This window comes from Caretta caretta, chromosome 27 (genome assembly GCF_965140235.1).
Source record: "Caretta caretta isolate rCarCar2 chromosome 27, rCarCar1.hap1, whole genome shotgun sequence".
NCBI lineage: Eukaryota > Metazoa > Chordata > Testudines > Cheloniidae > Caretta > Caretta caretta.
This window is the reverse complement of record NC_134232.1, coordinates 14,518,809-14,541,582: the sequence shown is the minus strand read 5'-3', so window position 1 is coordinate 14,541,582 and position 22,774 is coordinate 14,518,809. Positions and strand designations below refer to the sequence as shown.

At 58.6% G+C, this 22,774-nt stretch overlaps 2 protein-coding genes and 1 long non-coding RNA gene across 5 annotated transcripts; 2 read left to right on the top strand and 1 right to left on the bottom strand.

Annotated features, from left to right (window-relative positions):
- Nucleotides 1-159: 159 nt before the first annotated feature.
- NT5C3B (5'-nucleotidase, cytosolic IIIB) lies at nt 160-11,971 on the top strand. Of its 3 annotated transcripts, none has more exons than XM_048830050.2 (9): nt 160-382; nt 2,315-2,413; nt 2,726-2,795; nt 3,847-3,893; nt 4,439-4,524; nt 5,583-5,672; nt 7,857-8,019; nt 9,159-9,359; nt 9,845-11,971. In XM_048830050.2, exons 1-9 carry the CDS (start codon nt 380-382, stop codon nt 9,956-9,958), a joined length of 873 nt encoding a protein of 290 aa, XP_048686007.1. In that variant the 5' UTR covers nt 160-379; the 3' UTR covers nt 9,959-11,971. The 3 variants fall into 3 exon arrangements, with proteins under 3 accessions (XP_048686007.1, XP_048686008.1, XP_048686009.1); XM_048830051.2 differs by having other exon boundaries at nt 284-382; nt 2,315-2,367; XM_048830052.2 differs by lacking the exon at nt 160-382 and having other exon boundaries at nt 2,314-2,441.
- A 719-nt stretch (nt 11,972-12,690) lies between these two features.
- On the bottom strand, nt 12,691-22,774 carry FKBP10 (FKBP prolyl isomerase 10). The gene is made up of 10 exons (XM_048830010.2): nt 22,289-22,774; nt 19,831-19,976; nt 19,178-19,367; nt 18,722-18,867; nt 18,075-18,264; nt 16,873-17,018; nt 16,178-16,367; nt 15,657-15,799; nt 15,239-15,402; nt 12,691-14,517 (listed from the first exon to the last, which is right to left on the bottom strand). Exons 1-10 carry the CDS (start codon nt 22,483-22,485, stop codon nt 14,332-14,334), a joined length of 1,698 nt encoding a protein of 565 aa, XP_048685967.2. The 5' UTR covers nt 22,486-22,774; the 3' UTR covers nt 12,691-14,331.
- On the top strand, nt 18,866-20,907 carry LOC125626730 (uncharacterized). The gene is made up of 2 exons (XR_007353831.2): nt 18,866-19,045; nt 19,313-20,907. It is a non-coding gene; the product is annotated as an uncharacterized LOC125626730 (long non-coding RNA).

Here is a 22,774-nt window from a genome sequence, read left to right as displayed (position 1 = left end):
CCAGCCCCCCAGTCCTGCCCCCTAGCCTAACGGGCCCCCAGCCCCAGCCCCCCAATCTCAGACCAACATCCCAGCCCCACACCCAGCCCAGGACCCCAATTTAACCTCACAGACTCCCCCAGCCCCCCATCTCAGCCTAGCACCTCTAGCCCCACACCCAGCCCCTAATCCCAGCCCAGCCCCCCAAGACTAACCTAATTCACTCCCCCAGAACCCTAACCCCAGCCCCGCAGTTTACACGACCAGCCCAGCCCCTAATCCGGATCCAGCCCCGGCCGCCCCCCCGCTCGCAGTCCGGCTCCTCCCCCGCGCGTCCAGGCCGCGGCTCCGGCGTTTCTGTTTCTGTTTCCTCGGCGAGGGGAGCCGGAGCGGGGCCGAGATGGTGAGAGGGGCCGGGGGGGACATAGGGGGAGCATGGGGGGAGCGGAGCCGGCTGTAGGGGGAGCGCTGGGGGGGGGGGTCGGAGCCGGGTGTAGGGAGAGCACGGGGGGGGTGGGGGGAGCGCTGGGGGGGGGTCGGAGCCCGGTGTGGGGAGCGCACGGGGGGGTGGGAGGAGCGCTGGGGGGGTCGGAGCCGGGTGTAGGGGGAGCATGGGGGGGTCGGAGCTGGGTGTGGGGGGAGCACGGCAGGGGATGGGGGGAGCGCTGGGGGGGTTGGAGCCAGGCGTAGGGAGAGCACGGGGGGGTGGGAGGAGTGCTAGGGGGGTCGGAGCTGGGTGTGGGGGGAGTATGGCAGGGGATGGGGAGAGCGCTGGGGGGGTCGGAGCTGGGTGTGGGGGGAGCACGGGGGGAGCGCTGGGGGGGTCGGAGCCGGGTGTGGGGGGAGCACGGGGTGGGTGGGAGGAGTGCTGGGGGGGTCGGAGCCGGGTGTAGGGGGAGCATGGGGGGGTCGGAGCTGGGTGTGGGGGGAGCACGGCAGGGGATGGGGGGAGCGCTGGGGGGGTTGGAGCCAGGCGTAGGGAGAGCACGGGGGGGGGTTGGAGGAGTGCTAGGGGGGTCGGAGCTGGGTGTGGGGGGAGTATGGCAGGGGATGGGGAGAGCGCTGGGGGGGTCGGAGCTGGGTGTGGGGGGAGCACGGGGGGAGCACGGGGGGAGCGCTGGGGGGGTCGGAGCCGGGTGTGGGGGGAGCATGGGGGGGTCGGAGCTGGGTGTGGGGGGAGTATGGCAGGGGATGGGGGGAGCGCTGGGGGGGTCGGAGCCGGGTGTGGGGGGAGCGCTGGGGGGGTCGGAGCCGGGTGTGGGGGGAGCACGGGGGGTTGGAGCTGGGTGTAGGGGGAGCATGGGGGGTGGGAGGAGCGCTGGGGGGGCCGGAGCCAGGTGTAGGGAGCATGGGAGGGTCGGAGCTGGGTGTGGGGGGAGTATGGCAGGAGATGGGGGGAGCGCTGGGTGTGGGGGGAGCACGGGGGGGAGTCGGAGCCGGGTGTAGGGAGAGCACGGGGGGGATGGGGGGAGCGCTGGGTGTGGGGGGAGCACGGGGGGGTGGGGGGAGTCGGAGCTGGGTGTAGGGGGAGCACGGGGGGGATGGGGGGAGCACAGGGGGTTGGAGCTGCGTGTGGGGGGAGCACGGCGGGGTGGGAGGAGTGCTGGGGGGGTCGGAGCTGGGTGTGGGGGGAGCATGGCAGGGGATGGGGGGAGCGCTGGGGGGGTCGGAGCCGGGGGTGGGGGAGCACGGAGGGGGATGGGGGGAGCACGGGGGGGGTCGGAGCCGGGGGTGGGGGGAGGACGGGGAATGGGGGGAGGACGGGGCTTGGGTTGGGATGAGGAGGGGAGCATGGTACGGGGGGGAGCGGGGCACAACGGAGCACTGGGGGAGGGGCAGTAGGGGAGGTAGAGCACTGGGGGGGAGAAGGCGGAGAGCGTGTGGGGCCACAACCGCCACCACCCACCCTAACGCCACAATAACCTCACTATGGGAGCGTCCGCCGGGGCGCTGTTTGCCCTGGTACAGCTAGGGAAGGCCCAAGCCTGCACCTTCAGGACTTGCAGGATCAGGACCTAAATAGTTCGTGGCTGGTAAATCCAACAGTTTTTTCCGAAACCAGAGGTAGAGAAATTGCTCTTTGTCTTATCGGTGGAGCCAGTTTGCAGTGGAATAACTGATCGGGACCCTGTAGCATCATCTCTACAGAGTTGATTTTCTTCCTCCTGCATCAGTCCCCGGAGGAGAGAAATGCTCCCTAAGGCACTGTGGGCTGAGAGGGAGTCGGGTGAGCTGCGTGGAAACCAGGCCAGCGAATACTGACCGTGCTGGGGCCTGCCGCTGGGGCGTGTCTCTTAGCGCCGACCCCTTCCTCGGAATCAATCTGTCTCCGCAGGTCCCTGAATTGGAGAAGGCGACGGTCCACATGAAGAGCCCCGAGCACGTGAGGCGCGTAATCTCGGCGCTCAGGAAAGAGGGACCAGACAAACTGCAGGTTTCGCTTTGTGTTCTGAGCTGTGCAGGCAGGAGCCCGTTGCTGCGGGATATTTCAGCATTGCCATGGCAGTGGGGAGGGGGATAATAACGCCCCATGTTTGTGTGGACCCCATCAGCTATTCAAGGCACTTGTCTAGCCTCCATTTCCGTAGTATGTGAGTGCCTCGCAATACGGCCGATATCCTGACAGTGCCCGGGTGAGAAACACAGGCCGTTGCTGCCCACGCCCCTGCCCGTGCACCTCTCAAAGCACAGCATGCTGGGGCGGTTTCAGATACTGTCCTTCTCTCCCCCTCCTTGTGTCCTTCAGGTCGTTTCGGACTTCGACATGACCCTCAGCAGGTTTGGATTTAACGGGAGACGATGCCCCACTTCGCACAGTGAGTCGAACAAACACTGTGTCCATCCGTTTGTAGCTTATGTTCCTCGCTCCCGTCTCCGTCGCCCAGGCTTGTAACCTCTGTCTCACCCGCACCTTCCCCCCCCGCCCCGGACCCACACCCACGGGCTGTTGCTGAGCCCTGGCATTTTCCTCCCCAACCCTCGCTCTTGATAGAGTCCCTTCTGCTGCTGTAACTGCTCCGGGGCTTGGCGGCCGCTCATACTGATTGCTGCTCCTCTTCCCCCACCCCATCCAAAATGCTGCTGTGCCAATCACCCCCTATCTCATTGCTCCACCCTATCCCCCCAGACCCCTTCTCTGCGTCCTCTTCTCCTTCCCCATTAAGTGCCGGCTCTTTTCCTCGCCTTCGGGGCTAGGCGTGACTGTGCCCCAGCCTGCACGTCTGCTCTCTTCCCCTACTGCACCTCCCTTGGCTCTTTACTCTGCATCCTTCCTCCCACCCACTGTGCTCAGAGCCCCCTCCCAAGCCCCTTTCTTCCCTCAACGCCCCGTCTCGAGGCTGGTCTACACAAACACTGAAACCTGGGGTGTAAATCTACCCTGCACTAGTCTGCTGTGCACGAAACGTCCCCTAGTGCACTCTGATCTATTCCTCCTTCGGAGAGATGCCCTAACGGGTCCTGATTTTCAGGAAATGCCGAGCACCCACTCTCTGAGGGTATGTCTTCACTACCGCAGCGGGCAGCGATCGATCCAGCGGGGATCGATTTATCGCATCTAGTCTAGACACGATAAATCGACCCCCGAGCGCTCTCTCCAGCGAGCGCTGCGAGGCGTGGAGCCGACTCACCGCAGTAAGTTATTCGCGGAGCTGAAGTTGCGTAACTTAGATCGATTCCCCCCGCCAGTACAGACCAGGGCTGAAAGTGAGGCTCCTGTCAAACGTCTCAAGTTGGCATCCAAAAATTGTGGCACCCAAAATCACTTGTCATTTTTGCACGTGTTGACTCTGGTCTTTCTGTGGGATTTGGAAAGGGCCCTCGTGTGTTTTCCCGGGGTTGGGCAAGTGACTGTTTCTGTCTTTCCAGATATCCTAGATAACAGCCAAGTCATTAGCGAAGAAGGCAGAAAAAAGGTACGTTTAGTGCTGTCAGACTCCATCTCTTTTGGCTCTATATACAGTCCACATGCTGCTTCTCCTGCTAGGGGTAGGCTCCCTGGGGACAGTGGAGATGGGGTTAGAGCACAGCACTGGGACAGATGTGACCGCCTGCCAGGGAAGAGAGTAGAACAAATTTCCAAGCAGCATTTCAGATATGGGAGCACTTGTTGGAGTTCAAGGGAATCTTTACAAACCTGTCGCTACACCCAAGCATGGGCATTTCATGTCAAAGAGAACAGTGATAAATAGTGAGCAAAGGACATTAATCTCTGTCCAGAACAATTTAACCTTGCTGACACTCTCAGCTTGATTTCTAGAGCAGTATTAAATATTTCCCTTGGGACCCCATGAAATTGCCATGATACTCAGTTGTTTCATGAACAATGTAGGGTTTTATTTTTAAGCTGTGATGCATTTGTGAATTCTGCAAATACTCTGCTTGCTTGTTATTAAAATCTCTCTTTCGATGCCCTTAACTGTTCGTGGCATTTTCTATTTAAACCCATCAAATGTTCTAGTTAAAAGATCTGCTGCACTATTACTATCCAATTGAAATTGACCCCAACCGGACCATGGAAGAAAAACGTCCCCTCATGGTGGAATGGTGAGTGACTGTGTATGAGGAGCTAATTTCGTGAGCTAGAAAATAAGTGGGTAAACAAGAAGAGAGAGGGGAATTCAGTCCCCAGATCCCCTTGCATAGCAGAACTCACTGTGCAGTGGAAGTACAATTTTTTGATAGTCCATCTTCCCATTTCTCCAAGTGCTTGAAGCATCCTTTCTGGTAATATGGCCAGGATCAAGCCTGGTGGATCCACTTACAGAATGACAGTGTGGTGGACAAAAAGCAAAAGCAAGGAGCACATGGAGAGGGAGGAGCAGGGTTTTGTCTGTGGTATCGTTAACTCTGATGCAAACTGCCTTAGCATGTGGCAGTTGCCACGCCATCGTGTTCTGACTTCATGATCCTTTGAGATCTCAGTAGATTTGTTGGATCCAGAAGATTTCTGTGCAGACTTGCAGCTCTGAAAGTAACATTCCTGTTAAGAAAAGGATGCAGAGTCCCTTAGAAAAGAGAGAGAGTAGGTCCCCTTTGAGAGCGGGATATGCTTTGAAAATGCAGCTGTCAGAAGTGAGCCCATGGCTTTCGTGCCTCAGAAGGAAACACCAGTTCCTTCCTTTTCCTTTCTTACTTGTGGGTTTCATTGTTCTCCACCTGAGCGATGGTGCATCTGGCACAGCTGTAGTTTCACTGTCCCGCTCTCACACCCTCCACGAAAGGGATCCCAAAGGGCCTGGTATTTGGGGCTGGGTTGTTTTCCAGCTCTGATAGTCAGTCCCGGGTAATAGATCAACAGTGACATCGAAGAGTGCTGGAGAAAAAACAGAGCAAGTCGGACATTTGTGTTGGGTGCCCAGATACCCTGGTGGTGGAAACAATAAAAATGCATTGATTAAGTAAGTGCTACCAGCCTTCCTCAGGCAGCCTCTTACCCTTAACGAGCCTTATATGGGAAGCAGAGAGAAGGTTGAAACTCTCTGTAAACAACAATTAGTCTGATGGACCGTGTCTTGGTCACGACTCTGGTAATTTCCCCTAGGTCAGATCCTAGAAGCTCACAGTCCGTCAGAAATGAAGCTCACTTTGATATGTGTTTCCAGGTGGACCAGAGCCCACGGCCTCCTGTTGCAACAGAAGATTTTGAAAAGGGACATAGCCAAGATAGTCGAAGAATCAGAGGTGATGCTCAGGTACAGGTCTTGGGATGGTCTCTGCAGCTTGTGTCCTCTCTCTCCTGTCCCTGTGCGAGCACACCCTGTAAGGGCTCTGTCGCTTTCTTGTCTCTGGTACCTGCTCGTTCCATTCAGACCCCTGCGTTTGTCAGAGAGAGAAAAAGGGAGTCACTGAACTGACTTCCGAGAACTCTAATCCGCCTCCTAGTTGCTTTCTCGCCCTTTCCAGACAGGGCACATAAGGGGCAGCAGGTCAGAACGTGTCCCCTTCACAAACGAATCTCAAAATGCAACAACACAAACTCCAACCTAAGCCTTTTCCGCATACTTGGCTGCTCCTCGGGTTCCTCCTCAAGAACTGCTCAGCCCCCCTGTGAGGTCCACTCCCACCTCCCGTAAATCTAGGTGGAGTAGCAAGCCACTTGCGTCAGTGAGTTGGCAGAGCCAACTTAACATTACCTGGCAGGATCATCAGTGACTAAGAGTCTGGGTTTTGTGAGCAAACGCTGCCAAGCTGTTACAGATAAGATTTTTCTTTCTCCATGGACTGCCTGGAAAAGTCAAAAGTTACGAAACCCTAGCAGCTTTCTGTGTGGCACGGACACCACGTATGTTCAGCCCACAGGAGCAGCTGAGAGTCTGCCCAGCAGGGTGGTATTTGTGTTAGATTAGTGATATTTATTCTGGTGCAAAGAAAGCTGGAGCTTCTGTCTCTGATCTCAGTGGGGAACTGCATTACATGGGGAAAAACCTTCTGCTTGTCTTGTGCTGCACCCAGTCATTACCGTGTTGTGGTAGCACCTGGAGTCCAAGTGGGGATCAGGACGCTGTTGTTCTAGGTGCTGTACACGCACAAAGAGCAATCAGACGTTTCCTTTGACAAAGAGCCCACAGGTGGCTGCAACAGAGACAACACAGGGTCTGATCAGTGTGATGAGCAGGGGTGTCAGCCCACCAGCTGCCTGGCCAGTGTTACATCCAGAGCTTTGTTCACTGGAAGTCACTCTCTTACAGCCTGTGGGGAAGCCAAGGACCATATTTCTTGTAGGTAATTTGCGTGTGGGAGAAATAGCGTGGGATGAGCGTTACCCCCCGTCCACTAAAAGCACTAGCTGGGGGTACATTTGTGCAATAGGTTTAACAGGCATCATCTTTCCTGGGAGCTTTGTTGCCTAAGGATTAAATTCCTTTTTCTGGACCAGGCGAGCTGTATGGTCATGGATTCCATGGGGGGGGGGATTGGGGGGGGACGGTATCAATACTTCTGGCAGTAGAAGGCTGCATAGTCCAGGGACCTGAGGTCAGGAACTCTTGGGCTCTGACACCAGCTCTAACGCTGCCTTTCTCTATGACCTCGGTCAAGCCATGGCCTCTTTCTGTGCCTCAGTTTCCACAGCTGCTGAATTATTAGTCAGCATTTATAGAGCAGAGTGCCATCAGTTTAACAATGGGCTCTGCAGTCTAGCAGAGGCAGGTCTGACACGATTCGGGGGCTGGAATTTGAAGCTAGACAAATGTGGACTGGAAATAAAGTGTAAATTGTTAACAGTGAGAGTAATTCCATTGGAATAATTTGCCCAAGGGCATGGGGGAGTCTCCAGCACTGACCATTTGAAAATCGAGATTGGAGGAGTTTCTAAAAGCTCTGCTCTAGGAATGATTTGGGGGAAGTTCTCTGGCCTGTGTTACACACGTCAGACTGGATCATCACATGACCTGGCCTTGGAATCTATGAAGAACCAGTGACTGAAATCCAGCCTATAGTGCTCGGAAAGCAACCCCTGCCTAGGCTGTTGGGGCGACCAAGGAAGACGTCATTTGCAGAGAATGAATCCCAGGTTTTATGCAGAGCCCAGTGCACTTTGGGACAGGCTTCAGGGAGGTACCTGCGTACCATAGAGGGTAAAATTCACCCCACACCAGGCCCATCCACTGCTAAGTCCCTGTAGACATGGCTGTGTCCTTTGGCGCAGGCTTGAATTTCACCCACAGTGCAGAAATGATCAATGAAGTGTGTAGCGTATGCACCTTGGCCCCGGAGCCGTAAGTAAAGGAACGCCCTGGTGCCTTGGCCCAGTGAGTTTCCAGTTTCCAGGGGGATGAAAGCACTCACAGCACCGTGGTAGTGTGACACACTTGTGCTCTGGGATGAAGGGTGCTATTGTGACTCTGTCTAACCTGCATTCCCCGCCCCTTCCCCAGGGACGGAGTCAACACCTTCTTTGACCAGCTCCACCAACACAACATCCCCCTGTTCATCTTCTCGGCCGGCGTGGGTGACATCCTGGAGGAGGTCCTCCGGCAGGCCAAGGTGTTCCACCCAAACGTCAATGTGATGTCCAACTACATGGACTTCGATGACAAGGTACACTGCGCTATGTGCCCCATGGTTGGGTCCCGTTAGCCCCGAGTGCGGGTCGGGGGACATCTAGAGAGGGCGCCGTTCGGTTAAAACCCCTCTGTCCATTGGAAATGTCATCCCTTGTTACCATAGCAACCTTTCCAGTTATTAGTGCTGAAATTGCTTTGAAAGCGAAGCCTAGATTAGCTGTATTACAGTAGCACACCAGACAGGGGCCCCACTCTGTGAAGACAATCAGAGAGAGCCCCCCTGCAGAGAGTCACAGCCTAAATTCACAAGGCTGGGGGAAAGTTCTGCAATATACAGGATCTGCTTGGCTCTTCTCCTTTATATGTTGCACTTGGCAGGAGAGCGTGGGCTACTGCTCTTCGCTTTGTTTTGAATCACTTTCACTCTCTGGTTTGGAGCTAGGCCCATGATACTGTGTTTTTTTGGGGGGAGGGGGGCAGCACTGCGGGAGGATGGGCGTTAACTTACCATAATTATCTTTAAAACCAATGAAACCCCCGGAAACAGCCCACTAAGTTGGGCCTGATTCTCAGTGGCTCCCGTAGGGTGGGCATGGGGCGTGGGGTAGAGGTTTAGGGAGATTTTAGCCACCTAGGCGCTCCCTGGAGTGTGAGGCCATGCAGGGGCCTTGGGGCTGCTCTGACCTATGGAGCCAGGGAAGCAGAGAATAGCCACAGTGCGGTGCTCCCCAGCCTGGCCCCCGGTATGTCCCTGATCCGCCCTGACACTGCAGCCACTGCAGAGCTTTTGCAGCAGTTCTGCACTGCCCAGGGAAGGCTGTCTGCACAAGGCAGAGTCACCCAGTTAAAGGCCCCTTTATGGGGCCTGAGTGGCTGAGAGTTAGGCCCTTGGTCCCTTGCTCTGGGAGCCCTTTGGAGGGGAGGGAGATGCCACCTCTGGCTGGTTCTTGAGTGGTGCTGAAGGGCTCTGGTCCTGTGTGCCATCCTCCACTGAAGGGGCGGATTGCTCTGAAGCAGGGCCCTTGGGCAGTGAGGGACAGCAGGTTTCCCAAGCTGGCTCCGCTAAGAGCATCTCTAAGAAAGGTGCAAACCACACTGAAGCTTTGTTCCTTCAGCCCCGAGACACCCCAGAAATCATCCTGTCTGTCTGTCCGCTCGTCCTTTGCTGCACAGGGCGTCCTGAGACAGTTTAAAGAGCCGCTGATCCACACCTACAACAAGAACGCCTCGGTCTTGGAGAAGACGGACCACTTCCAGCAGCTGAGCAGCAGGACCAACATCATTCTGCTGGGGGACTCCATGGGAGACCTGAGCATGGCAGACGGGGTTGCCAACGTGGAGAACATCCTCACGATCGGATTCCTGAATGACAAGGTAAGCGTGAGGGCAGAGGCCGCAGGAGGCTCTCTGCCCTCCTGAGCGATTGCAAGGCCCAAGCGTTTGCAGGAGGTTGGCGGGGGGGGGTGCAGGTGGGAGGCGCCTACATGCTGCAAGAGAAGTCTGCTATCTGGCATACTGTATGAAATGAGTTTGGTGGGTCTCAGTCCCACCAGTGGGAAGGTGTCCACATCACAGCTGACCCCCTTGTTCACCCCTCAGCTGAGCTGGAGTGGTCATTCCTCTGTGGCCGGGCTGGCTCCTGTGCCAGGGTGCAGAGAGGAGAGCTTGCCATGCCGTGTCCCATGCTATGGAGATGCCATCTCTAGGGCTGTTGATCGGGTACCTTTCACCAGCCCTGAATCCCCAGCACTGCTTTCATGGGGCTCCTGGAGTTCTGAGCTTGGCAACCAGCCGCGCTTGTTCTCCACTGTTAATGTTGCCGTCCTGTCCTGTCCCCTTGCCCCACGGTGGCTCTGCAGGTGGACGAGCAACGAGGAAAGTACAGGGACGCCTACGACGTCGTGCTGGAGAAGGACGAGACTCTGGACGTGGTCAACGGGATCCTTTGTTACATCCTCGGAGACCTGAACTGAGAGCCCAGGGTCCTGACTCCGGCCTCTCAGGATGGTGTCTTGGGACCATGCTTCCCATGGTGGAGTCAGGGCGATTTGAATCGATCTCAATGCCCTCGAGAGCTTCCCCCTGGCTCCCTCCTGGGCTTTTATGAATACCCTTTTGTTCATCAGTCCTGGGATTGAGGGGTGAGCTGGAGAAACTCTCCACTTGCCCCAACTACCTCCACCATGTCTCTGCTCAAACCCCAGCCCCCAACTGTCCGCTGCTGCTCCTGGCTCGTGTCCTGTCCCACGGAAGCTCAAAGCCACGAAGGCAAGGTCGTCGTTTGGCTGACGGCCTGGCTGGCTGTGCGCAGAATTAAAGATTCCTCTGCCACACTAATCCCCTCGTTAGGGAAGCAGGCACCTGTTTGTTGTAGATCCATCCCAAAGCGTTCAGGCCGGACTCCGGTTTCATGGTTCAACTGCACAGCAGTTACAGCCTGCCTTCTGCGGGGTGTCTGTAATTCACTGTGGAAACCCTGCAGATCCCCTGGCCTGCTCTTCTGGTCAGTTCTCTGCTCCCCCTGCCTGCAACCTACTGGGCGTCACTGCTCTCTGGTGGCTGGAGAGGGGACCAGAGAGTGGGTGATTTTAGAGGGCATAAGCCCTGCCCCTGTCTGTGCACCGACCTGTTACAGGTTGAGCCTGGAGCTGCTCAGAGAGCATGGTGGGCACAGGTGGGAAATATGCGTTGAGGGACGTTCGGGCTGCCTGGGCTTGTCGCTTGGAACATTAACACTTTGGGTTTGTGAGATGATTGTGCAGTTGCAGTGATGCTTAAAGGGGTGGGAGTCTCATGAGGATTCCTGTCCAAGGGCCGCTTGTGTGATTAACACAAGGGCTGAGTTTGGCCATCCCGTGGTGGTGGGGGTTTGCTTGGCTGCTGTGTTGTGGTGTGCAGTGAATCCCACCGGCAAGCGACTCTCAGTGGAGCAACGAGGCTTTGCTGGCCATTTGCGCTGTGCTGTGGAGTGTAGTTGTTATAGCCGATCAGTCAGGCAGCAAGGTTGTCGTGTGTGGACCAGGGTGTTGGGGGACACAGTGGCCAGTGTGTCCTTGGGGTGGGGAGTTTAAAGGCGGCTGGGAGGGAGGGCAGGCTTTTTGAAGCTTGACTATTGTGTAACTAACCCTTTGGGCCGGTTCTGGGGTCTCAGCGCAGCGCTTCTGTCAGCAACGCAAAATCTCTATCACTCAAACGCAAAATAAGGGAAAGAAAAGTAGCGTAGCCCCCCGGGACCCTGTCTGCTGGGACCCCCTTCCGGGCGTGACAGTCACACTGGCCTGGAAGAGGGCTGATGCTGAGCAGGCCCATGGAAGGCCTGGCTTTACTGCGCAGAAAGCGTTCTTTAGGGATCGGCATTTCCAAAGGAGCAGGAACCCCATGTCCCTCTTGCCGAGTTCAGCCCTCCGGTCTGGGGATGCAAGCTGCCTCCTATGGCAGTCTGGGCTCTGCCTCGGCAGCATTTGACTCATCCTAGGGGGACACAGACTCCTGTACACGGCAGCTGGATGGGGGACAGCAGCTGCTTATCGATTGGGCTTGGCCTGCCCGCTGCTAACCATCAGGGAGTGCAGATGGCTCTTTCAGAGCTCCCTGTCCCGCCCTGTAAAACTCCATCTCCTTTCACGCTGGTCCTGTCGGGGAGAGCCAGAGGCTCGCGTTACATTACAGGCAGCTCCCACCCCCCACCCTGCGGTCTCCTCTGTGGGTGGAAGGGACCTCGGTTCCTGCTGTGCAAATTACTAGTCCCTTCCTGGAGAAGTGCCGTCCACGTGGCTGTCTCGCTGTGACCCAGCCTGGCATTAGCAGCCCGGGCCCCAGCATTGTTCGGTAAGCGAAGGCACTTGCCCTTTGCCTTGTAGGAGCTGGTCCGGTCCAGGTTCACAGGCAGCCATCTGGCTCGCTCACAGTGTCCCGGTCGGCTGTAAGTGTCACTTGTGAGGGGGGTGGGTTTTATTCCATTTGTTGAAATAAATCCTTTCGATAAAGCCTGCGTGTGAGTGGTTTGTAACCAGATGTGTGAGCTTGCAGTACAGCACTGTCTGGGGTGCCCACCGAGGCCTTCGGAACTTGCAAAGGTGGGTAAGCTAGTTATCCTCATGTTCCAAATGGGGAAACCGAGGCACGGGAAGGTGAAGTGTCACAACTAGCAAAGGAAATCGCATCCCCTGACTCGCTGCTCTAACCTCGAAGCTTGCGCTGCTTCTGTATCTGAGAGATTCCAAGGGGAAACGCAAAGACCTGCGTCCCTGCAGAGATGGCTAACCCAGCATCCTGTTCCCAACAGTGGTCAGTCCTGGCTGCTTCAGAGCAGGGTGCAAGAGAACCTGCAGTGGGCAGCTAGTCGGGGGCAGCTGCCTGACCCACCCAGTGACCAGCACCTCTCCCCGCTAGGCAGCCTGGGGCCAGCCAGTCTTCCCAAGGGCTTCGAGGTTAGAACAGCCGCAGCTAAATATCTTTAAAATGTTTTTAGCCCTTCCTCTGAATCTGGGGGTGTCTGCGGACAGGTGGGAGCCCCGAAGGAGACGAAGCCTTTTCCAACCCAGCGTGGCAGATGCGAGAAGCTTGGATGGGAGGCTTATCCAGCCAGACCCTCCACAGCTCCCCCCACTGGGACAGCGAACACAGACCCGCAGATGGGGACCTCTCTGCGTGCAGACAAGCGCAAGCAATGTTTCAGCCCAAAATAACGTGCTGGGAAGCAGAGTTGTTGGAAACCACTTGAAATCAGTTTATTGGGTGCAAGGCAGAAATTGCTATTGCGGGGTTGTTTGAACCTTTACATCGTCTTGTCCTTGCACTTCGGATCTTTTACCTGTGCCCAGCAGTTGGCGCAGACGCTGTTGTCCACTGATCTTAGGACACAAACCTTTAAAACCAGGGGGAGACACTGGCCCAAATTTGCCAACGTGGGAGACTAAATTCAGGCTCCTGAATTATATTTAAGCATCTCAGTAAAAGTGGGCTGATTTCCAGGGGTACTTAGCATGCCAAGCTCTCGTCAGCAGAATCAGGGTGCTCAGAAACTGAAAATCAGCCCACTTGTGTTAGCCCAGCTGGGAGAGTTTGGGCCCTGGATTTTCCAAACTGACCGGTGGTTTTGGGGGCCAAACTGTGTAAAATCAGGCCCCATTAAGGTATCTCAAGTTCAAGCCCCGAAATATCGCTGGGCCTAAAACCACTCATCACTTTGAAGAACTGGGTCTTTGCTTTCCTTTCTGGTACAATTCAAGCTGTTGCAAGATCCTGGACCAGGGCTAGGAAATGGCATTAATTTTTCTTTTTTAAATCCCTCGGGAACAGCGACTGGGTTCCTTACAGGAAAAGCTCCAGCAGATGCCAACGTGAAGTGACTGCTTTGAATTCATGGCCCTTGCTCCAGCTACAGCAGGACGCCCTTGCTGCCTCACGTTCTGCACTCTGGGTACGCGCTGGCTGCTACAGCTCCCATCCGCACAAGAGCAGCGCTGCTGAAATGCTCAAGGAGCCAAGGCGAGTGAAGTCCAAAGGCCGGGTCTGACAAGGGGGGCAGGGGGAGAAGACGGCATGCAATGGAGTCTAGTTCACAACTGGACCGAACAGGAGCTCCTGGCTCTGACATGGGGGTTACAGGCAGGGCTCTCAGCTAGACAGTGTGGATACCACCAACTTCCAGGAATCCCAGCCCCACACCCAAACCCCCTATCACTGGAGAGAGCAGATGGTGGGATGGGCACAGGTGGGATTCATCCAGTTCTGCTTCTGGGCTAGGGAGCTAATCTGTGTCCACAGCAGGAGCCCCCACCCCATCAGAGGCTGGCAACGTGTTGAAGAAGCATCCTGCACTGGGAACAGGCAGGCTGGGTGGGCCTGTCTCTGCAGGGGACAAAGGCAGAGTGCAAAGCCAGGGATAAAAACACTCAAAGCCCAGAGAAGAAAAGTCTCTGGGTTCTGCTCTCAAAGCACTGGATACAATTCCAGGGTAGTTTGGGAAGGGGTGTCAATTACCCCCGTGTATCCCCTAGAGCCTTCAGGCCTGGGGTGTGGGTGGAAATCCAAGGAAATAGCTCACGATTGGGTCTAGTTTCTATCTAGGCTCTGCCTTTAAGGGCAAGAACTTGGGACCTTCTGGCCTGGGTTTGTTATGTGGAGTTTTTCCCCTGCTGGCTTGTTAGAAACACTTCCAATAAAACACAGTTAAATAGAAAAAAAAAACAAAACCAAACAACCTTGCTTTGCAAAGGGGTTGGCACTAAAGTTTCCTGAGCTGGCTTCTCTAGGCCACGGTCCCTGTGGTGATGGGGGGAGCAGCCCACTCCAAGGTTGGAAAGGACAAGAAGAAACGTTGTCTCTTGAAGGCAGGAGCTCCTCAGAGCTCCTCGTGGATTCTTTCCTGATCTTCATCTGATTTCAGCTTCAGCTCCTCCGCGGTGATTTTCCCGTCCTGGTTCCGGTCCTGGTTCTGAAACATGTCGGCGATGACCATCTCCGGGTCGGAGCTGGGCATGAGCCGCCCCTTCCCCTCGGTGAGCTGGGCCTTGATGAAAGTGGAGAACTGCAGCAGGGAGAGGTGAGAACAGGTTACGTGGCTGAGCCCACAGCCTGGGCCCGTGAGGGATCCCAGGGACTCTGTGCAGTGGGGCAGGACAGCATGCAGCCAGCTCCGGGATGGAGGGCAATGGCCAGACAGGGCTAGCATGCCGCATGATAACGAGGGCAGGGAGCACCCCAGCGCCAGGCTGCAAGAGGCTCCCCTCCAGGTTTCCTGTTCTGCGATGCTCTCAAAGCTTCCTGGGCAGGGTGGGCACACGGCCCCCCCGCCTCTCCTCAGCCTACAGCCAGGCCCAATTCAAGCTGCTGTGCTAACTGGCCTGGCCTGTGGCTGGTTCCCAGCATGCCTTGTGGCACAGGTGGCTGCGGGCCAGAGGGATGTTGCTGCCTGGCTGGACCCCGGGCGTGTCCCAGCAGGGGGTTGCTCAGAGTCCGCACCTGGCCCCTTCCTAGCTGTGCCTTTGGGGTTAGCCGGCAGGCGGGCTGGGCTCGCCTAGGGCAGAAACCCTGGTATTGCCACCTTAACGACCATCCGCCCACATGTGTGCCTTAGTCACAGATTTGCAGCAGCTCTGGGGACTCGGCACACGCACTGGATGCCAACTGGGCAGCCTAACTGGCCCCTCCCTTCGCCTTTGAAAAGCCCAAGGGATCCGAGACTGCTGCTGGGGCTGTGTTCCCTGATCCCAATTCCTCCCCCCACGTGCCCGGAGCTTCGGCTGCACCTCTTCACGGGGGATCTCGCCATCCTTGTTCAGGTCCATGTCCTCATACAGGTTTGCGGGTGGGTCCCCGTGCCAGATAAACAGGTAGCCCTCAGGGACTCCTTCCTCCCTGGAGAGCAGCTCCACCTCGAACCGGAGCACAGCACTGCCTGGCACGCCCTGGGCTGAAAGACAAGGGGTGCATGTCACCGATCCCTCGTGTGCTCGGGTGCACTAGAGTGCCTTTGCACCATGGTGCAACATGCAAGAATGAGCCTCTGAGCATCGCTGCTGGGGCACCTTGCCCAGGCTGGGCCAGCTGGGGAGCTAAAGGCCAAAGGAGACCGGGTAGCACCCTGGGCCACTGCCAGGTGGCTGAGGCTGAAGAGCGAGTGGCAGCCACAAACCGACCTGCCAGGCAGTTCCCCTCCCCACTCACCTCCGTTTTCTCCGTGCCCCAGGTGCGGGGGGATGATGATCACGCGTTTCTCCCCTATGCACATGCCCAGGAGGCCGGTGTTCAGGCCGTCGATCATCTTGCTGGCCCCGAGCGTCGCCTCCTGCGGGAGGCTGTAGTCGTGGCTGCAGGAGGCAATGCAGACATTGGACGGGTGAGCGAGAGGGCTTCCAGAGCCGGGGCTGCACACACAGCCTGCTCCCCTCAGGGCCCGCCGCACCAATCAGCTGTGGAAGGGGAATTCTGCCTGAGGCTCAGAGGAATGGCTAGTGCCCAGGATCTTACCCCGGAGCCAACGGGACGATGGTGCGACCAGCAGCACAATCTCCCCGAGTTCAGCCACCTCCATCCTGCTTAGCTTGGCAGAGCTCACCGGCTCCGTGCCCCAGCCCCACAGCTGTTAGAACCAACCCACGAGCAGCAGCCGGACGGCGGGGATTGAGCGGGGGGAGCCAGGCTGCCCCGGAGTCCCAGACAGCGGGGGCGGGCGGGGGGACACTCACGAGGAGAAGAGCTTGGTGCCATCCAGCAATGAGCAGTTATAGTGGTAGCGGATGAAGTCGCGCTCCTGGGTGGTGACGTTGCAGCCCTCAGGCCGGGAGAGGGTCTCGATCGCCACCGAGTCCAGGGGGTTATGGAAGTCGATGACGTGGATGTCGAAGATCAGCACGGCTGAGCCGGGGATCTTGTTCCCTGGAGGAGAAGGACAAAGGGCCCGGTGGGGGTGAGGGGCTGCGGAGAGCCAGAGAGGGCAGAGTCGGGGAAAAAACCTGCCTCCCCAGGGGCCGGGGCAGGATTGTTCTACAGGCCAGACCCCTGGGTGCTAATTGAATGTGTCCCTGCCCCTCCCCCACACCCAAGAGACATCCCCTAAGCTGGGCCCTTCCCCTAAGCTAACGCCCCCACCTGACAACCCCACCACGGGTGCGGGGGGTCCATGCCCTTCTCCTGCGGGAGGCAGCCCCCCCCAGCCTGAATTCCTCTCCTGGGGCAGCTCTCGCCAGTCAGCTCCAGGCAGGTGGGTGATCCCGGCCTGCTCCCCCCGTCATGGGCACAAGGACGATTGAAACGATGCAGGAACCGAGGGATTGTGTAACGGAGCCAGCGGGGAGCAATACGGCATTGCTGAGCACGTCCGTCCCCCCGCTCCCTGCCCTGCAACCCCAGGGCTGGGCCACCCCGCGGGGACCCCCCCTACCGGCTCCATTCTCCCCATAGCCCAGGTGCGGTGGGACGATGATCCGTCTCTTTTCTCCGAAGCAGACGCCCTGCAGGCCCTGGTCCATGCCGGGGATGACGTAGCCCTTCCCGATGTAGGTGTCGTAGGTGTGGTTGCGGGAGTAACTGCAGCAAACGCAGCACCAGGTCGCAGGTGAGCGCCGAATGAGGGGAGCATGGCAGCGTAAGCTCAGTCTGCATCCCCCTGCCCCCATCCCCCACCCCACAGCCCTGCCCCCTCCTCCACCCCACAGCCCTGCCCCCATCCCCCACCCCACAGCCCTGCCCACGTCCCTAGAGCCCTGCCCCCATCCCCCACCCCGGCCCCCATCCCCCACCCCACAGCCCTGCCCACGTCCCTAGAGCCCTGCCCCCATCCCCCACCCCGGCCCCCATCCCCCACCCCACAGCCCTGCCCACGTCCCTAGAGCCCTGCCCACATCCCCCACCCCGGCCCACATCCTCCACCCCACATCCCCCTGCCCACATCCCCCAGCCCTCATCCCCCACCCCACAGCCCTGCCCACATCCTCCACCCCGGCCCCCACCCCACAGCCCTGCCCGCATCCCCAACCCCACAGCCCTGCCCACATCCTCCACCCCACATCCCCCTGCCCTCATCCCCCACCCCACAGCCCTGCCCCCGGCCCCCACCCCACAGCCCTGCCCATGTCCTCCACCCTGGCCCACATCCCCCACCCCGGCCCACAGCCCTGCCCCCATCCCCCACCCCGGCCCCCACCCCACAGCCCTGCCCACGTCCCTAGAACCCGGCCCACATCCTCCACCCCACAGCCCTGCCCACGTCCCTAGAGTGCTGCCCACATCCTCCACCCTGGCCCACATCCTCCACCCCACAGCCCTGCCCCACCACCTCGGCCCCACCACCTGGGCCAGCGTCCCTCCCGCCCAGCCCTGCTCAGGCCCCTCCCGCCCAAACCGCATCTCACAGCCCTGCCCGGGTCCTTGCACCCCAGCCCACATCTTCCACACCCCAGCCCTGCCCAGGCCCCTCCATCCCAACCCACATCTCACAGCCCTCACCACCCTGCACCCCCATGGGGGGGGCTGTGTGGGGAGGAGCTCTGCTGCGTGGCACCAGAGAACAAAGCGGGGATTCGAAGCCCCAGGCACAAACGGGGAGGAACGCGCTCTTCCATAGGCCCTGCCGGTGGCCAGTACCTGGAGTCAAAGAGCGTCCCGTCCATCAGGGTCCCGTTGTAGTGATAGCGGACGAAGTCGCCGGTCACGGCTTTGCGCTTGCAGGCGGCCGGCACCTCCAGGTGCTCCAGGGAGATGCCGTCTTTGGGGTTGTGCAGATCCACCAGCAGCACATCGAACACCAGGGAGGCCTGGGGCGGGATCACCGTGCCTGGGTAGGGAGGAGGGAAGGAGGGTCGCGCCCAAGCAGAGCCAGCCCCTAGGCTGTGCCCAGAGCAGCCGGAGCGAGGGATCTCTGTGGGGTGGAACTGCAGCCTCCTCATGGCTGGGGTGGCCACAGGGCCAGTCACCCTCTCCTCTTTTGCAGAGGAGGGGCCTCCAGAGCGGCCGACCCCAGCACACCCCGCTCTAGCTCCATGCAGTTCGCAGCAGGCTGCGAGCTGTCGTTATCGGCACGCGGCAGCTCCGCGTTTAACGGCACAAGGCGGAGCTTCCGCCATGCACCTGATCGTGGCCCTGACGTATGTACTCAGAACCCAGAGCTGCCTCGGAGAGACCCACTGCCGAGCAGGGTCCCTTCGCTCCCCTCTGCCCCGGCTGCTCAGACCCTCCTCTCTGGTCACCAATACTGCCTGGCGAGATCTGTCCCTGCGGATGCCCTGACTCACCGTAGCCCTTCTCCCCGTAGGCCAGGAAGGGAGGGATGATGATCCTCCTCTTCTCCCCAGCGCACATCCCCAGCAGGCCCTCGTCCATGCCTTTGATCAGCCAGCCGGTGCCCACGTAGGTGTCGTACGTGCTGCCCTTGCTGTAGCTGGCACCAGGGAGAGAACGGAAAAGAGACGAGGGGAAGAACGACTCCGGGGCACTGGCAGCGTCCCCGACCCAACCTGCTCAGCGCAGGGGTCCTGGCACGAGCGGGCTCCCCCTCCCGCACAGGGAGTCACGGAAAGTGAACTCACGCCTCCCCCAGCCCGGCCCCTCTGAGTCAGGTGAGATGGGTCGGGGGGGGGGCCCCGCTGCTTCCTGCTCCGTGCAGAGAGGTGGAGGGGTCCCCAAGGCGGGCAAGCTGGCCTTTGTCACTAGCCCCCGGGGTGCTGCCTCTCCAGCTTGGCTCCCTGTACCTGGAGTCGAAGTGGGTGCCGTCCAGCAGCGTGCCGTTGTAGTGGTACCGGACGAAGTCCGAGTTCTCCACGGTGCGATTGCAGCGCTCTGGCTTGTGCAAGGTGGTGATCTGCAGCTTGTCCTCCTTGTTCCAGATGTCCAGCAGGATGACGTCAAAATACAAGGTGGCGTCGGGGGGGATCATGCCAGCTGCGACGGACAACAAATGAGACTGGCTCAGCCCCGGGGAGCATCAGAGCGAGGGGAGCAGCCTCATGGCACGAGGCCGGGACTGTTCACTTCAGCTCCTCGAAATCCACCCACAGGCCCCCCACTACAAAGGGCTAGATCCTGCCCTGGGGGTCCCTGGACTCCCCTGCACACATCCAGTGGACATCAGCCCACAGAGGTGCTGAGCCCTGCGAAGCTCATGGACTTCACCGGGAACTTCACTTACGCGCGCAGATGGGAGTGGATCCACCCTCGGGGGCCTTTCTGCCTCCCGCGTTATCCCCAGTGAGAAGAGCTTAGCGCGCGAGGCAGGAGGCAGAACCCCGCCGTGACATGGGCTGACACAAGACAGGGGTCGTTGGGCCTGACCTCGCTGCACCGGAAACGCCCTGAGCCGCAGTAGGACGGCCGGGCGGGGCCCTCGCATTCGACCCCCCCTTACCGACGCCGATGCTGCCGTAGCCCAGATGGGGAGGGACAATCAGGTGGCGCCGCTCGTTGACGCACATGCCCTGCAGGCCTCGGTCCATGCCGGTGATCAGCCGGCCGACTCCCACCACGCCCGCCACCGTGGCACCTCTGTCGTAGCTGGGGCGGAACGGAGGCAGACACGTTAAGTCCCCCTCTTCTGAGGGCCTGGGCTGTTCGGGATACTGCAAAGCAGCGAGGATCCTTGGCCACACCAGCCTGCCCCACCGGTCCCCCCTAATCCCATAGCTGGCCCCAAACGATAGGGTTGCAAAGTTCCCACCCAGCCCTGCCTGTGGGGCCTGCCACAAGACCAGTCTGGTCATTTTTCGGTGACTAACAGCCTGAGTTTCCAACTCCACCCACGACTGGACCAAGACACATCACCAACACATTGCAGAGGCGGTGGAGTCTCCGTCACGGGAGTAGTTCAGTCCAGGCCGGATGTCTTTCTAAACCACACGCTCTCACGCACGCAGAAGGGAAGGGCTTGGTTCTCGAGTTACGGAGTGAGAAGCTCTGGCCTGCATAATGCAGGTCTGCCTGGAAGATCGTTACGGCCCCTTCAGGGCTCAAGAACTCGGACTCGAGCACTAATTAATAACTGATTATTACGCACCATTGGCCCCATGCCCCAAAGCCATTATGGCCCAACATTTTCAGAAGTCTAATCTAATTTTTGGGGGCTTCTGGGGCTGGGAGCCCAACTCGCCACTCACCTTCCAGCCACAGAGCTGCGGGAGCCCAAGGCGGCTCAGCTTGGGCACCCCAAATTAGAGGCCACTTCTGGAAACGCTGGCCCCTGTGACTCACCCAGGGAATTGGCAGCAAAGTCAGGAATAGGATCCAGGTCTCCTGAGTCCCACTGCTCAGCCAATCCCCATGTCTCTCTGTGGTTAAAGCAACCCGCCCATGAAATGACAGGCTAGGGGGATGCCCATAATGTTCTGCAGAGGATGGATTCTGTCCTTTGTTCTTGGAATAACGGGGGGCAGAGGGCACACGTGTGTTGCGTTTCATGGTGGAGCGTATAAACGAGTATAACGTCCCACGTATGCCACTGGCCAGATTTCTTTTGCAACTCAATCTCTGAAGCAGATGCAGCCCCAGCAGTGGGGAACAATCCCCTTTGACTGGAGTAGAGCTGATGTTCCTGATCCTGGGTCTGATCCTGCATTCCTCACACACTCGGAGGCTTGGGGACGCAGGATCAGGCCCTTTGTTTGCAAAAGTCATTCGTGATGTTTAAGCTGGGACCAAATGCAAACAAGCATCTCACCCAGATAAGCACTGGCCGGCTGACTCTCGGGTGCTTCCAGGTAACAGATATGCCCCATTCCCAACACTCTGAAGAGTAGTTAATGACCCAACACCCGAGCCTCATTTGTAACCTGCAAATTACTCTGATTTTTAAATCTTAAAACCCACTCAGGGGCAGTTCGGGCTCGTTACAAGTGCTCCGAGACGGAGATCCTTTGCTTCATTTAATGGCCAGCGAAACTTTTCTTGCGGAACCACGCTGCAGCCATCAAGACAAAAAATTATTTTAGTCGGAAAGGTTTCCCCGGGGCCCCATTTATCTGTAAGGCTCATGCCTGGCGGTGGCTGCTGGGTGGCTAATTTACCACACTTTTTACGCTTCCTGTTTAGGCATTCAGGGAGAAGTAGCAAGGTTTTAAATATTTAAAACCAGAGCAGATTCTCTGGAGTGTTTCACTGGCACTTCTGAAAACCTGCCGGGAAAGCAACCGTTGCTGCACTCCGCTGGGCCTGATCCTGAGCGTAGAGGAGTCTGTCTTGGTTCTCCGCAGGCCTGCGCAAGGGGCCTGCTTTGCCTCTTGCTCCCACGGGTTTCAATCAGGAGAAATTCCAGGGGAGTGACACCAGCTCTGCAACCCCTGACTGGCATCAGCATGTTCTCGCTTCTTCTCCCCTCCCGAGATCGGGGCAGGTGCTCGGGGATGGTTTTGTCGGCGAACATGGAGCCACCAGAAGGACACGTCTACAACCGACGAGCTGGGCCCCGCTGCACGTCCTGCAGCCCCCCAGGGCGGCCGCGGCCCCTGGCCCGTCACAGCCTGGGGCCTCAAACCCGGGGACCGGTTTTTCTTCCCTTCGGGAACTGCCCTGCGCCCTTGTGGCGACCCAAGCTCCTGCGCCAGGCACGCAGAAGTGCGCGGGGACCCTGGCATGGCCACAGGCATCGATTCGTGGCCTGCCAAAGCCAGCCAGATAAACGCCACATGCCAGCGAGCAGGAGAGAAATGTAACCCACCCTCTGAAGCAGCAGCTTCCCCGTGCAGCGGGGGCAAAGGAAAGTGCACAAATGAAGAGGGGTGGGGGGCTGCAGCAGGACCCCCCCCCGCCATGACACTAAAGTAGCCAGGGGGGCAGGAACGCCTGGTGCAATTTTATACAGAACAATTCTGTACCTGGAGTCAAACTTTTTGCCGTCTTTGAAGGTCCCGTTGTAGTGGTAGCGGATGAAATCCCCCATCTGGACTTCCCGCAAGCACATCTTCGGGATGTAGTATCTGTCGATCACCACGTCTTCCAGGGGGCCCGGGTCCCCCAGCCCCGGGGCCCCCAGCAGGCTCAGGAGGAGGAGGAGGCGGCTGCCCAAGGCCATGGTGCTCGGAGTCCGGGCGGCGAGGGAAGGGGCTGGGCTGCTCGGGAGGCTGGAGCGTCGCTTTCTCGCTTCCCCGCCCGGCCCCTCGCCAGGAATTTTGTCAACGTGTAAAAGGGGCTTGAGGCCACGTAGCTGGCCGCGGTGATTCGCGGCGGCTGCTCCGAATTCAGCCCGGAATTTCCCCCGCGATGCGGGCGGGCTCCGGGGACGCGGGGGGACGCGGGGAGATTTTTTTTTTTTTTTTGGTTGCAATTCTTTGCGGGAAGGAAAACGCTGAAGCAAACTATTG

Excerpts from the sequence above, each read along its gene's own strand:
- NT5C3B (XM_048830050.2), top strand. Across the intron at positions 2,796-3,846 it reads ACGATGCCCCACTTCGCACA|ATATCCTAGATAACAGCCAA; the intron begins GTGAGTCGAACA and ends CTGTCTTTCCAG. Across the intron at positions 4,525-5,582 it reads CGTCCCCTCATGGTGGAATG|GTGGACCAGAGCCCACGGCC; the intron begins GTGAGTGACTGT and ends ATGTGTTTCCAG.
- FKBP10 (XM_048830010.2), bottom strand. The coding sequence starts at position 22,485 with ATGGCCTTGGGCAGCCGCCTCCTCCTCCTCCTGAGCCTGCTGGGGGCC. Across the intron at positions 18,868-19,177 it reads GGCACCCACTTCGACTCCAG|CTACAGCAAGGGCAGCACGT; the intron begins GTACAGGGAGCC and ends CCCTGGTGCCAG. Across the intron at positions 15,800-16,177 it reads GGCACCAAGCTCTTCTCCTC|CCACGACTACAGCCTCCCGC; the intron begins GTGAGTGTCCCC and ends TGCCTCCTGCAG.